Genomic DNA, 14,451 nt, shown 5'->3' on the forward strand with positions numbered 1-14,451 from the left:
GAATTATTTTTATTTAATGATTCCTTTATTCCTTTATGTCTCTGAAAAGTCCTGACTATTTGTACCTCAATACTAGTCTCAGATTTTATCTTTTCCATTTCCAAATTATAATAACTAACAATTTATTGACTGCCTACTATGTGCTTAGCTTACTTAGCTAAGCACTCTACATGACTCCTCTCATTTAATCCTCCCAACCACCTTATGAGGTGGGTTCTACTACAATAATGAAGCTGAAGGAGGGTCAAAGAGATTAAGCTACATGCCTGATATCACAGAGCTAGTAAGTAGAGAATCGGGACTCCAACTCTGGCAGTCCAATTCTAGGGCCTACCCTTTTAATGGCAGTGCTATATTACCTCCTAGACTTAGCACCAAATTCTGGAAACTTCTAGTCATTCTCTTAATCCCAATTTACCTCCATTGTTTCACACAGCCATTAAGAAAATCTTAACTACTATTTTTTTTTACACCAATTACGCCCCTATTTAAGAAAAATACAATGCCTTTATATATCATATTAAACTGAATGCTGCTGCCATATCAAGCCTGGCTCCATTCAACCCATCAGATCCTCCCAAATTCAGAAGCACAGCATCTGGAACACAAAGACAACTTGCTGAAGTTTTCATTTTATCTAAATAAATATCTAATATCCACATCCAGGATTTTTAAAAATTATGATTCCAACTTTTTAAATTTTATTTAATGCCACTAAACCCACCCCATCCTCAGTTGATCCCAATGTCAGTGGAGAATGCTATTTCCCTCTTCTGGCTTTTAACAGGCTTTATACAATGGAAAATATTCCATAAGCTGGTCTTACTATCCATGAAACCGGACAGTAGTTCACTCTCTATGATGTGGGCTTGCCTGGAAATTACTCTTTAATATATGCACCACTGAGGAAACTGTGGGCTTTATTCTTATTTTAACATCTTGCATTGCCATACAGGCTGCAAACTCCTTTCCTCTGACAATACATACAGGAACACAGGTAATGACCCTGGTAAGTGTGTGTTTTGTGTATGGCTGTTATGAGTAGCTTCCACAATATGATTCTTCTCATGAAACTTATTCAATTAAGTTGAAAGCGGGTAAAATAAATAATTGATCTTACACACTAGCCACCAGGACTCATCAAAATACCTCTCAAAGAAAAAAAAGGAAGACCCACATCTTTAACCACAAAAAAAAATCTTCCTCTGTCTGGAACATCATCTCTTCTTTCCAATTATAATTTATAAAGTTTTAGACTTTTAACAGTGAAGACAGTAGAGGATATCTGCCCAAAACAGATCAGCTGAATCAATTTTCCCAGAGAGTTTTCAGAAGTACTTTCTACTCAGAACCGAAACAAATGCACAAGAATGTTGTGAGAACCTGAAAGTCATTCTTCAGTTCTTGTGAAGGATATACTAAGAATAAAATCTAGAAATCTGAATCTCCTTCTTTTTAAATCTTATGAAGTTGAGGTCATAAAAAGTTGAAAGATGTTGGTACCAGTTCTCCACCAATTTGCTTTATGATTTGTGGAAGTCAGTAATCCCCCTAAGTCTCAGTTTCCAAATCTGTAAAGAGGTAGATTCAACTATTATGAGGTAAACTCTAAGGATATTTTAGTTTAATTTTCTATTAAAGCTCTATATATTAATGTATAAAAAGTATATCATGTAAAAATGCAGATGCAGTTAGAAATGAAATGTTCACAAAATCCATAAACTAATTGTTTTTTATTAACACTACTATCAAAATCCTAAATCTTAATCCAGTGGACTGTTCATATTGGTAACAAATTATATTTGTATTTAAAGAATCTAATAAAATTCATCTGGAATGGGAAAAAAAATCATCACTACAACAATGACCTAGTTCTAAAACCAGGATATGATAGAATAATGGTATCCAAAGGTCTTTATGTCCTATTCCCCAGAACCGGTGAATATGTTAGGTTCCATGGCAAAGGGGAATTAAGATTACTAATCAACTGACTTTAAAATAGGAAGATTATCTTGGATTATCTGGGTGAACCCAATTTAATCAAAAGGATCCTTAAATATGGAAGAGGGAGACAGAAGATTTAGAATGGGGCAGGGTAAAAACTAAAAGTTAAAGGTGGTGTGAGACGAGAAAGACTCCACTGGCTGTTGCTGGACTTTGAAAACAGAAGGGGCTGTGATCCAAAGAATGCAGCAGATTCTAGAAGCTGAAAGGGGCAAGAAAAAGGATTTTCCCCTAGAACCTCCAAAAAGGAACATGGCCCTGCCAATACCTTGATTTTAGCGAAGCGAGACACATTTCAGACTACAGACCTCTAGAACTGTAAGATAATAAGTTTATGTTTGAAGACACTATGATAATTTGTCAAAGCAACAATAGAAAACTAACATTTAGGGTTTCTAAAATGTAGGTTTTGAAGAGTAAGAAACCTAAACCTGCCATCTAGAAGGTATGCCAAAACAATCCCCTCAAATCTACTGTTGTTTCTTAGATCCTTCTGACTTTCAACTGAAATATGTGTCCCTAGCACAGTAGATGTGGTGGTTGCTTTCACTGCAGAACAATGCAGGGTTGAACCACCTTAACTTAGTTTTAACACTGGCCCCATGCAACCAGATCAACGTATTCTTAAATCATTGTTTGTTTTTTGGAAATTTGGGATACTGGGGGTTGCAGGTTTGAGGGATAAAGAAAATAGAGAGGAAAAAGTTCTGCCCTCCCCCACCTCTACCCTACCAAAGACACACAGACTTAATATCTGTGAGACCTGGAACAAGTTTCTCTACCTCACAGAGCCTTGGCTTCCTTTTCTGTAAGGTTGAAATGATAACCATAGCTATGTCTTGCCAGACTCTTGTAAGAATTAAAAATAATGTAAGATCTTGACAATGTTCGTGCCTGTTATTATTCTATACCATGAAATTGTAAAAGAAGCCTCCATAACCTATCCATGGTGTCATAAACAATCTCTCTAGTAGCTCCCTGGAAGAATGGGATAGATTACATTCTATGATAATGTAATTGGATAATTAAGCAGTCTTAAGTTGCTGGAGTACAAACAAGTGAGTTTTATATTTCCCACAACTGCTCCCTCCCAACTATGCCATCTCAGATCCCCTTGCCCCTGGGTACTCCAGTTACCACTAATAACTGAACTCACTCAGATTCCACAGTGTTTCAGTCTCTTTCAGTTATTAGAAGGGTTCTTTCAAGTCCTTAAAAACTCTTTCCTATTCATTTTAAAACTTCAATCTCATGTTCAATTCAAGGTCCTCTTTCCATCCCATAGCCCCCAAAGCAAGCTAAAATGGTGGTGGCAGTTGCCATGGCTGGGGGTAGGTCTACCAGCTTCTCTCTTTCTCTTCCTCCCTACACTTCCCTTCTAGGGTTGGGCTGGAGGAGGCATAGGAAAGGCCACAGTCTCTCCATAGATGGCATCGTAGGGAAGTTGAAGGCCCCACTGGGTTGGCTTTCTCTGCTCCTCAGGTTAACACTGAACTTACTGTTGGTTCTCTCTGTGAGGCAGGCATGCAAATGCTGACTCTGAGTGGAGTTGATGGTTCTCCATAGTGCCCTTCTTCCTGCATATTCATCATATTGGTTTTAGAGATCTGGCTTGGACACTGACCTCTTCCTCCCACCACTTACCCAGCCCCTGCCCCAGCCTCTTGTTACTAGAGTCCCTATGCTCAAATGGGTTCTTTGGGTGGGGCACAGCAAGATGCCTGGCCATCTTCCTCCACAATCAAGATGGCATCAGGGCTCTGATGGTCTGGTAATTCAGTATCTTCCAGAGAAGAGATGAGCATCAGTCCCAACTTACAGGGAGACTTGGTGGAGAGGGGAACTGTTCCATGCCACCACCATTACCTGCCCAATCTTTACACATGATTCTCTTGAGTCCTTTCTCTCTCAACTTCAGAAAGGGTCATGAGATCTTCCACCCAAAATGAGGAAAGTGGAAGGAAAAGACTCTCTTCAGAAACCATAACCCTCTTCCAAGGTTACCTCCTCCCTCGAAGTCCTCCCCTTATTTAGCCTGGGGAAAAGGGGTGGACAAGAGCAGTAGTAAAGGCTGCCTCTCTGTAAGACTGGAAATGGTGGCTGAACACAACAGTTCACGGTCCCCTGAGTCTATGGAATCTTAGAGTCTTTTGTTTTAAGCTGTGATGGCTAATTCCAGCACTCACAACTACTTCCATCCTGTTACACCAACTGCTATGATATCTTGTTTACCAGAAGCCATTTCTCTGTATTGGTGACCCTGCCATGCTAAGGGTGCAACTATGAAGAATTTCCTTGGACTTTCTTAGGGCTAGGGCTAGAAAAACAGAAAAATAGACAAAACTTGTCTTTAATGCCATGCATTCCCACCAACAAACTAGACCAGTCCTTCTTAGATCCTTCCCAGGAATCTCTAGGCTCAAAGGGCCCTAAGCTGAGTATTCACTATTAGGTGTGTTAAGGTGTGAGGTGTTAATTAGTTAAAAGACTCTCCAGAAGAACCAAAAGGCCATCAAAATCCCCAAAATTTGAATTCCCAAATGTACAACTTCCGGCAGAATGATCTAGGTAGAGAGTTATTTGTTGAAGCATTACTTTTTCCATTTATAAACATGGTCCCATCCAACTCCATTCTCTTTAGCACACATTGATCCTCTTTCTCTTCTCCCCAAACCACAAAAATCTCAACTTCTGACCAAACTTTTCTGAGTTTGGCTAACATTTCTGAGTGTGGCTTCTCATAGCCCACGCAGTTACTTTCATAAAAAACATGTCTTGGGATAAAGACCATCATCCCAGCTGTAGGACATAAAGCTGGGGAAAAAAAGGTCACCTGCTGTTGAGGATTCTGACTTCCAATGTGTCTAGCATTAAGTGTGTACACACATACATACCACTGCATTTATCACAAAACCAGGTTGATTCCATACTAACTGAATATGAGAAGGTATTAGGAAAAATATTTCTTGTAAATTTCAGATGTTTGGGGAAAGCTTTATTGTTTTTTCCAAAAGAAAAAATTCCACTTTAAGAGAATGTGACTAAACACCTTATTGTGCAAATGCTGCAATAGAAAAAAAGAGAGAGAAGAGAAAGAAAAAGCCAAAGTCCTATGTCCTTTCAATAATTTAATATAACGGCACATAGGTAATTAAACCTGACATATGAGGAGTGTTTCAACAAGAGAGTTGACTGTGCCTTTAACACCTGGCCAGTCTCCAAGTGATGGGGACAAACCTCTGGGTACGATTTGGCCATGGTACTGTATCTCTGCATAGCAGAATGGACTCACTACCATCAACACAATAGAGTAGCCACAAGCACAGTAATTTCATGACATACTCACATATTTAAATTTCCCATTTTTTTTTGGAATTTCCACCCCCCAAAAAAGGAAGTAAATGATTAAACAGACTTTCAGTTTAATGGAATTCCTCAGATATTCCTCATATGTGTGATGAACTCACCTACCTCAAATGTAATTGGGAAGAAATATTAATAGTAAAGCATCATATCCACTACCACTTATCAAAATTCCAACTTCCTTGGATTAGAGACTCAGATACTCCTTACTGATTTATTGATGCTGGAAGACAAAACTATCAAACTATAAAATAAATCATATCAGTTTGCATTGATTAAGTAACAGTCCATCCTTAGCCTGTGTAATTTACAGCAAAGTTGGATCATAAATTCTTGCTACATGGTAAAGATGCTAATTCTGATAAAAGAGTAAAAATGTACTAAGAGGACTTCCAGTCGTCTCAAGGGAAAGTAGTGTACGATATTATTGTAAAGTCATGGGTATTTTACATGAAAGGTTAAGAAGCTAAAAAAACATAATCAAAGAATCCTTATCAGAGTTTCCCGAAGTTGTTTTCAGAATAGTTTCTTTTCGATTTGTCAGCTAAACTTAGTTTTTAAGGTAGCTATATAATGTCTGCTATTTCATGCATACTAGCTAAGGTTTAAATCAATATTATTTAAGAGGATGTACAGCATAAAGATTAAAAGCAACCTCTGGAGCTAGACCATTTGGGTCCATTTCCTGGCTCTGCATTTACTAGCTGTGTGACCTTAGGCAAGTCATATCTCTCCAACTGTAAAAAGGGAAATAACAATTAAAAATACTAAACTCATATGGTTATTGTGAGGATTGAATGAATTAATACACATTAACTGAACAATGCCAGAGTCATCATACAACTTATATAAGCATTTGCTATAAGAAAATTTCTCAACAGGAAAATCTCTGCAAATGTACTAGGTGTTTTATCTATTAGATTAAACATCAAAATAAAGCATTTAATTATTAATAACATATCTAAATATATAATAATTATAGCATGGAATCAATAATTCCAAAGTATTTTAAAAGGGGAGTTCACTAAATGCTGAAGATGTCTTTGCATCTTGCATGTCAGTCTCCAGGGGGAGCACAGACTCTGCCAACCTTCATCCCCCACTTCTGCCCCTACTACCGCCTCCAAAAATTAGTCATGATAAATGGTTACAAGACTGCAAGTTGAAGGACATTGATAGAATCTGTTCTGTGGAGGTGAAGTTTTCAAAGGAGATAAAGGTCAGAGTGCACATGGCGTGGTATCCTCTTTCTCCCCTCACCCAACAACGTGCTGACCTGAAGGGGAGCAGAGCAAGGCAGTTTACACTCACGCTTCCCACACAGTTGCCCTTTTCCTGAGCCAGACCCTAACCCAACCTGAGCCAAGGGAGGTTTGGAGGGGAAACACATTCTCCTCCTGCTGACTCCTTATTCTCTAGCCCGATGGGGTGAGCTCCTGAGCAGCCCACCCTCATCATCAGCTGTCAGATCTGATATGAAAGATATGGGCTTTAAGAACACAGGCTACTTGGCCTGCTTTGGTTTGAAATCACTTGAGCCTCAGAGAAAAGTACCTACAACATGAAAAGGTCCAGCTTTCTAGAGTTCTGCCTTGTAATCTTGGTCCCAGCTAACAGTAAAGGGGTTTTTTTGTTTGTTTGGCTTTTGTCTCTTTTTTACTTCCTTGTGCTTTTATCTTCCTCAACATCTCACAGGGAAGGTGTTCTGAATATAATCTATCATTTCTAACCATTACATAGTACTATACAATGATACAAGTGTGCCTACTTATACATACTGCCTGAGCTTAGTCTAGTATAGATTTAGCACCTGTTAACAGGCTTTTGAACAAGTCAGTGTGAAAGAGTTAAGAAAGCAGATATTAGGGAGGGTGGGAGGGAGGGAGACGCAAGAGGGAAGAGATATGGGAACATATGTATATGTATAACTGATTCACTTTGTTATAAAGCAGAAACTAACACACCATTGTAAAGTAATTATACCCCAATAAAGATGTTAAAAAAAAAAAAAAAAAGCAGATATTAGGGAGGGTGGGAGGGAGGGAGACGCAAGAGGGAAGAGATATGGGAACATATGTATATGTATAACTGATTCACTTTCTTATAAAGCAGAAACTAACATACCATTGTAAAGCAATTATACCCCAATAAAGATGTTAAAAAAAAAAAGAAAGCAGATATTATCTTTCAAAGATTTTAAACTTTTGAATACAAAGTTGTGTGTTTAAGGAAAAACACAATATCCTTGCCAGTAACAGGTATCATAAATTCACAAATACAAATTAAGAAATCTTTGGGAACTAAGCACACTTACTAAAATAGTTTAGTTGTTATGTTGTTTTGTTTTGGATGGATTATATTGTTTTCAAAATTAACTTGCCTTTCTTCTTCCTGGAGTGATAATGATAATATAAATATGATTCTTTTCTACTCACAATGTACAATCCTACTTATCTCAAAATAATGCTAGTTTAATTATTAGTGAGGTAAGTTAAAACGGTACTGTTGAAAATAAACTAGATTATATCTCTCTTCAACACATCCATATAAAATGTTACAAATTAAACTAGAAATCAAATCCAATTTTAAATCCAAAGGACTATTCCAATACTTTGTCACACTATAATTTTGTTGCCATCTAATGTTAGCTGAAATACACAACACATTGGCCAAGAATTAAAACAAAACAGAATGTTGTCATTATAGAACTTGACCATTCAGTTCTAATTGTTTTTATCAATTTAGTATACTCATTAATTATAATAAATTCTGTCTATCATAACCTTTATAGGAACTGGGATACAGAGATGAACTGGGGATGCGAAGATAAATAAGATTTGATAATACTACAAATAAACCTTTTTTACGTTATTAGAAAACATCAAAATATGAGATTTTGTAGAACTCACAGGTTCCACTGTAATAGGTTTACTGATTTATTACCTTAGATTTAGATTGGAAGTGTAATCAAATTATTCTCTCTCCCCATCTAATAAACAATGGTTCATTTACTAGTGTTGAGACCCCAGTGGAAACTCAAAAAGGAACTTTACTCCTGCCTCTTACTTCTGTTTAGTCATCTTCAGCTGGATAATTTTATTAATGTACAATCTTATACAGGTCTCAGTTTAGACATTGCTACTGAAAATGGAATTATGTTTAATGCTCACAGTTATTAAAGCTGAGCAGTCACTGGGGGAGCAGGGAAACCTGCTGTAATTCTTTCTTTGAATTACTCCCCAGCATGCTGCCTGACCAGTTGCTCCGGCATTACCTAGAAGCATTAATGGATTGTTTGTTCAGTAGCACCAAAGGTAAAGTCGGCTGTACCTGATGTCTTCTCATAATACCCTGTGGTGCCTGAGGTGTTATTTGGTAATAAATGTTCAATTGACATTTTACTGTACAAAATTTAATTACCTTTTTTCTCTACTGTAAAAGGGGAAAGCCTGGGAAAACAACTCTTCAGTCTTAACTGCAATGTATGTTTGACCTCTCAGTGGCTATGCAATTAATGTCTACCTTTTAAACCTTAATATATTTTCCAAGAAGGAAAAAAATTCTTGTAAATTCTGATAGTAGTAGCAAGCACTAATCAACAGGTACTTCTAAAATCTCTCATCAAAACATGACAAGGCTCTCTATCAAAATTTTATTCTGAATTCTCTTGAGAGATGCTATAAGAAATCACATCAGAAAAACACCACAATGAGAAGCAACCACTTCTAAGGTGAAATGTGACCATGTTTCTATGGCAATTTCAGGAAAAGTAAACACTCTGACTGAAGTTACTAGGATAATAAAACAAATCCACGCAAGAAATTCAACGCTATTTATGAATCATTCCTCAGGAGGAGCACCCACGACTGAAACAACCAAGGCACACTAACTGCACGCAGTAAGGCTGGCCAGCCCCGCTGTACAGTCAGGTTGTTTACCCAAAGTTCACCCATAAGTCGATTATTTGGAATTTTTAACACATATTTCTACAGGAAAAGGGGTCTATAAATTCTGATTGATTCCCACGCCAATCTACAGAAGCCTATTTAACTTATAATGTGTCTAAAATTTTTGAGTTATTTTTCAATCACACTTAATTCCCTTCATAACTGTCTCTATAAAAAATGTTTTCAGAATGTTTTCAGAGCTCCCACACAATACCCCCTACTGCATCACTCCTCTAGAATAATACATATTCCTATGCCCCATATATCAGTCTAAAAGAGAATACAATCCTTCACAAACTCAATTGTGTGCATGGGCAGGGGAGAAGTGGGCCGGGCGTAAAAGAACAGGTGTACCTTTCATATACTGACAGCAAGTAGAACATCTGCCAAGCTGCTCTACCTTTTAAAATACAGTACAGGCCTAACAAAATGACCAAAGACAAAAGCAACAGCAATCCCTTTCTAGAGTCATCCATTTCCAGGTGTTCTGAATTGGAGAGGTGGAGCTGAGACAAGATAGTTTACCCACAAGCCTGGGAGCCGAAGAATATGCCACGTTCTTAGATGTTCATGTTGTTTCTAACCTAAAAAAGTATTCATGGATTATGGGCTTTCTGCATCTGAGAATCAGCATGTTAAGCAGACATGGGTATGAATCCTGACTCCACATTGTATCAGTAGCTGTCCATGCCTCCCTTCTCTACTTTAGAGAGTTTGCTATGAGGATTGATTATAATGTATGAAAGCTCCTAGTTTAGTACTTGACTCATAGTAGGCAGCATTTCATAAAAGTGAATAAAATTTCCCTTGCCCGTTTGAGGAGAGCCATAATTTTTACATGGGTCAACAGGTACCCAAGGTGCATTTTTGAGGCTGCAGCTCAGAAACTCACTACACCAGCCCCACAATGAACATGACAGAATGAGACTGGCCATAATATAAAATAAGAGACATGAACAACATGGAAGTCACTACTCTAGCTGCTTCAGTGCATGTCTCAGCACCTCATTTCCAGCTCCTATCTTCATCCCACACACCTATGTCCATGGGATCCAAGTGATAATTTCTTCTCAAGAATTCATACTGAAGTAGAATCAAAAGGAAAAAAGTAGAACTCTTCAATACATTACATATAGTGGGAGACAAATCAACTGTTTTTTTTTTTCTTTGGTCGCACAGTATGTGGGATCTCAGTTCCCCAGCCAGGGATCATACCTGCGCCCCCTGCATTGGAAGTGCAGCATCTTAACCACTGGACGGCCAGGGGAGTCCCACAACTGCTCTTTTATATCTCAATTCCTGCCATCTGGCATAAGGAATAAGCTACACTGCTTTCTGTTTCCAAAAATTTCTATTATAGAGTTATAGAGCTGTAAACTATAATCTAAAATGTTAAATATTTTAAATGTATAAATTTGATATCAAGTACCAGATAGTTAAATGGTCTAATTCCTTAAGTAGAAATATATTTGAACCTACAACAGTACATAATTTCTAGATATTATCAACCTTGCATGTAACTAACTTGTCATGAAGAAGCAATTTTAAACCACAAGTCATGAAGAAGCAATTAAGATGGAGTCTACTGCAATACTGTGGTGTATAACAATGCACTTACCAAAAAACATGCAACATTTATCAACGTCAATGCTGCCCAAAAGCTCACACAGAAAAACACAGGGAAAAAATGGACAGGTTAAAGAGAACCTAGTTTAACTCTCACATTAAATTTTTTAAAACTTAGGACTGGGCATATAAGGGAAGAAACATAATTATAGTAGAAAGAAGACTTTCCAAAGATGTGTAAAGATAAATGCTATTGTTTTCATCAGCTCAGAATGAAATTGTTTTCTCAACTAAACACATATTTTCGCAAATTAGGGAGGGCAAATTTACTGAAAACATTCCTTTTATTAATATACAAGACAGTCTGTTTTCTGGCATGATAGAGGAATGCACTATTCTGATTTATCTAATATCCATGTTTATAGAGAATTAGCAGTCAAACAATTAGACTAGAAACAATACTTAAATTGAGCTGAAAATAATTTGATATTTGATGATTCACAATCTTTCAGTGGCTCAGAGTTATGATCATGAATATCAATTATCCCTGTACTAAGGCTGTTTGGAACAGCATTTAATAGTTTGATTAATATAAAATGTACTAGAGCCTTTCTTTTTTGTGTATGTTTCAGTGCCAAATAAAAAAAACTCTTGGCAAAACTATGAAGAATGCAATCTTTTCTCAATACAGAACATGTGCTACTTATTTCTTATATGATCTAGACCTTTTTTAGAAATTCTCATTTTTACTATGCTAAAATGAACAAACCATGGGGCAGCAGATTCAAGATGTCAACAGAAAGGTCCTTGATCTCAGAGACGGTGTGGCACAGAGTCCACCAACTGCCTCTTTCCCCACTGTAAGATAATGAAGGGCTCTGGGAATAGACCCCAAGGACCGCTACCCACCAATGACCTACCAGGTTATCCTTGAAGATTAACAGACCCACCACAATGACCTCAGACAACCCTCTAGACATCAAAATGTTTGGAGCAAATCTGAAGATATGAGGCCTGTAAACTCTAGCGAAACTTTATTACATAAGTCAGCAGCATCAGTAGTTCACCACAGATAAGTACAGATACATATGCTTATATACACATGGAATATTACTGGAAGGATACACAAGAAAGTGTTAACGGCTATGGGGGTGGACCATGTAAGTGGGAATGTGGAGTGGCTGGGAGTTTTCCCTTCAAACTCCTTTGCAACATTTGTTTCTATCATATGCATTTATTACTTTTTCAATAAGAGTTAGCTTAAGATAATAATAATAATTCACTTCATTTTCTGGTATCTTTAATTTTAAAGGTCATTTATTAAATATTTATTTTACTATTAAATAGGGAAAGAATCAAGCTGCTACTCTGTTGTCTCCCTCCTTTTTTGTCACAAAAAGAAACTTCAAAACAACAGAGGCATCATTACTCAGCAAGGACTCTTCTGAGAATATCAACCAGCACATAACTAAAATTTAAAAACTGCAAACTTAGCTGCAAGAATTTGTATATTCCTTTACGCTCTGTTACTTTCATTTTTTACAACACAACAAAAAAGCCCACTGCTTTTTATGATGGTATATTTTAAACTATCTTGAGGCTCTTGTTTTCACACAACACGTGTAGTGTCTATATCTTAGATTCCAAAATGTGATTTTGTGATGTCTTTTTTAAGATTCAAAACAATATGCTTTCTGACCTGTGGGTTAAAAGGAAAAAAAGTGATCATTTCCTTTTTATCCAAATTCACACCCAGAATAGAACACTTCTTTTCACATAATCTAAAAGTCACAAAATAACAGAAACTACTACAAGTCATTTGTAACTACCACCCACTCTTCTTTTAATATAGAAATCTCCCTGTGTGGCTTTAAACTTCCATGTGTCAGTACTGGGGAAAAGCCTAGACTATACTTGGAGCTGGCTGGATGGACTAGGGGAGCAGTCTACCCACACCGGCACTAGGAGCTCCAGTTTACAGCTTGAGAAAGAGACACGTATTATGTGGTGTATACACAGCTTAAACCTGAGCAAGGGTTTTTAATGTATTAACACAAGTACATTGAATAGTAAGTAGTTCCAAGTCCATCCTTCATTTTCATCTTTGGCTTACTTTTACATGGAAGTAGTTTCATACTGACTGTTCTACCAAGATCGGTTTTAACATCGCGTACCAAAGATTACCCACGTGCATTTACGCTAAAAGGCCCTTTTCCAAAGCCTGTGGAAGGGTTCTGACTTCCAGGGGACCTTAACCCGATGTCATGCAACCAAGATGAAATCTCAAACAGGAAACAAGCCCCAAGTAGAAGGAAGATGGATGGAGAGAAACCCTGACTGGTAGTTGAGGGGTCAAGAAGCGTTTTCCCTGCATGTGGTGGTAACCACAAGGCCCCAGGGTGCTGCTTGGTGGATTGGCTGCTTTTCGGTTGCGCTCTCTGCAGCGCGGAAACTCTGGGCTCCAACATCGCTCTTTACTTTGCTGCAGGGGCCACTGAAAACTCTGCCTGCCTACGGGGAAAGCTCACGCTTCCTGAGATCTCAGGACAGTTTGAGTCTCTAGGGTTTGGGGTTTTTTGTTTTGTTTTGTTTTGCTTCACTTGAGGGTAAACTGTGCATTTCCTTTACTGTGCGGCAAAAGCTAACTTCTCGTTGGAGAGCAGTGCACAACCATCCCGCGGGTCTGCATTTATATTGAGTCCTCCCTTCCTCCGCATATCAACGGCTTAGCGAAACTTTCAGAGAAGATGAGGAAAAGCATCCATGAAAACGCAAAGACGCAGAGCGGAACTTTTCCTCCTCTGTCAAGAAAAAAAAGGTCACTTCTGCTTCTCACAGCCAAGAACTGAGTCTGGGAACCTCTGGACAAGGAAGGAAGGTTCGGTAATGAAGGGGATGGGAGAAAACAATGCTAAGCCTGCGTGGCCTCCGGGCACCATACATCCTGCCCCGGCCCGTGACCCATCCACGGTCCACCATCCACACCCACGCTCCCGGGGTCGCGCGGCCTCGCTTACCTTGATGATGCTGCTGCGCCGGGGGGTCGCCCGCGCAGCCTCCAGGAGGCCGGCCTCGCTGTCCGCCGGGGCCCCGGCAGCGCTGGGCAGCGCGACCCCGCTGCGACGGTCCCTCCACTGGCCCCCAGGGGCCGCCGCCACGCCGTCCCCGGAGGCGGCGTCCGGGCCCACTCGGGGTTCGTCTTCGCTCCCGGTCGCGTCTGTCGGCGCTGGACCCTCCCTGTTGGCTGCGCCCTCGGCCATAGCCGAGCGCGTTTCGGGCTCCCCGGGGGGAGGCGGCACGCCCGGCAGCGGAGTCCAGCCGCTGGGCACGGGTGCGCTCATGCACCGGGAGGCGACCGCGCCAGACTTTGTTTCACCGCCCGGTGGCTGCGGCGGTGGCGGCAACTTTCTGGAGAGGAGACATCGCTCGAGTAGAGACGTCCGCGGGCTTTGATCCAGGAGGCCGGCAGTCCTTGGGGGGACCGCGGCGGGAGTGAGATGTGAGCGGCAGGGAGAAGGAGAGGCGAAAAGGAGAGGGAGGTGTCCGAAACGTGATGCAAACGCCCGCTCTG

At 39.4% G+C, this 14,451-nt stretch overlaps 1 protein-coding gene across 1 annotated transcript in view; it reads right to left on the minus strand.

Annotated features, from left to right (window-relative positions):
• PLCL1 (phospholipase C like 1 (inactive)) overlaps positions 1-14,237 on the minus strand; it is a 355,583-nt gene extending 341,346 nt beyond the window's left edge. The window contains exon 1 of the mRNA XM_019939204.3: positions 13,898-14,237. Within this exon, the coding sequence (XP_019794763.2) occupies positions 13,898-14,221 (324 nt within the window). The 5' untranslated portion in view covers positions 14,222-14,237. The remainder of the gene's footprint in view (positions 1-13,897) is intronic.
• Positions 14,238-14,451: the final 214 nt, after the last annotated feature.

The sequence above is a fragment of the Tursiops truncatus genome, chromosome 7 (genome assembly GCF_011762595.2).
Source record: "Tursiops truncatus isolate mTurTru1 chromosome 7, mTurTru1.mat.Y, whole genome shotgun sequence".
Taxonomy (NCBI): domain Eukaryota; kingdom Metazoa; phylum Chordata; class Mammalia; order Artiodactyla; family Delphinidae; genus Tursiops; species Tursiops truncatus.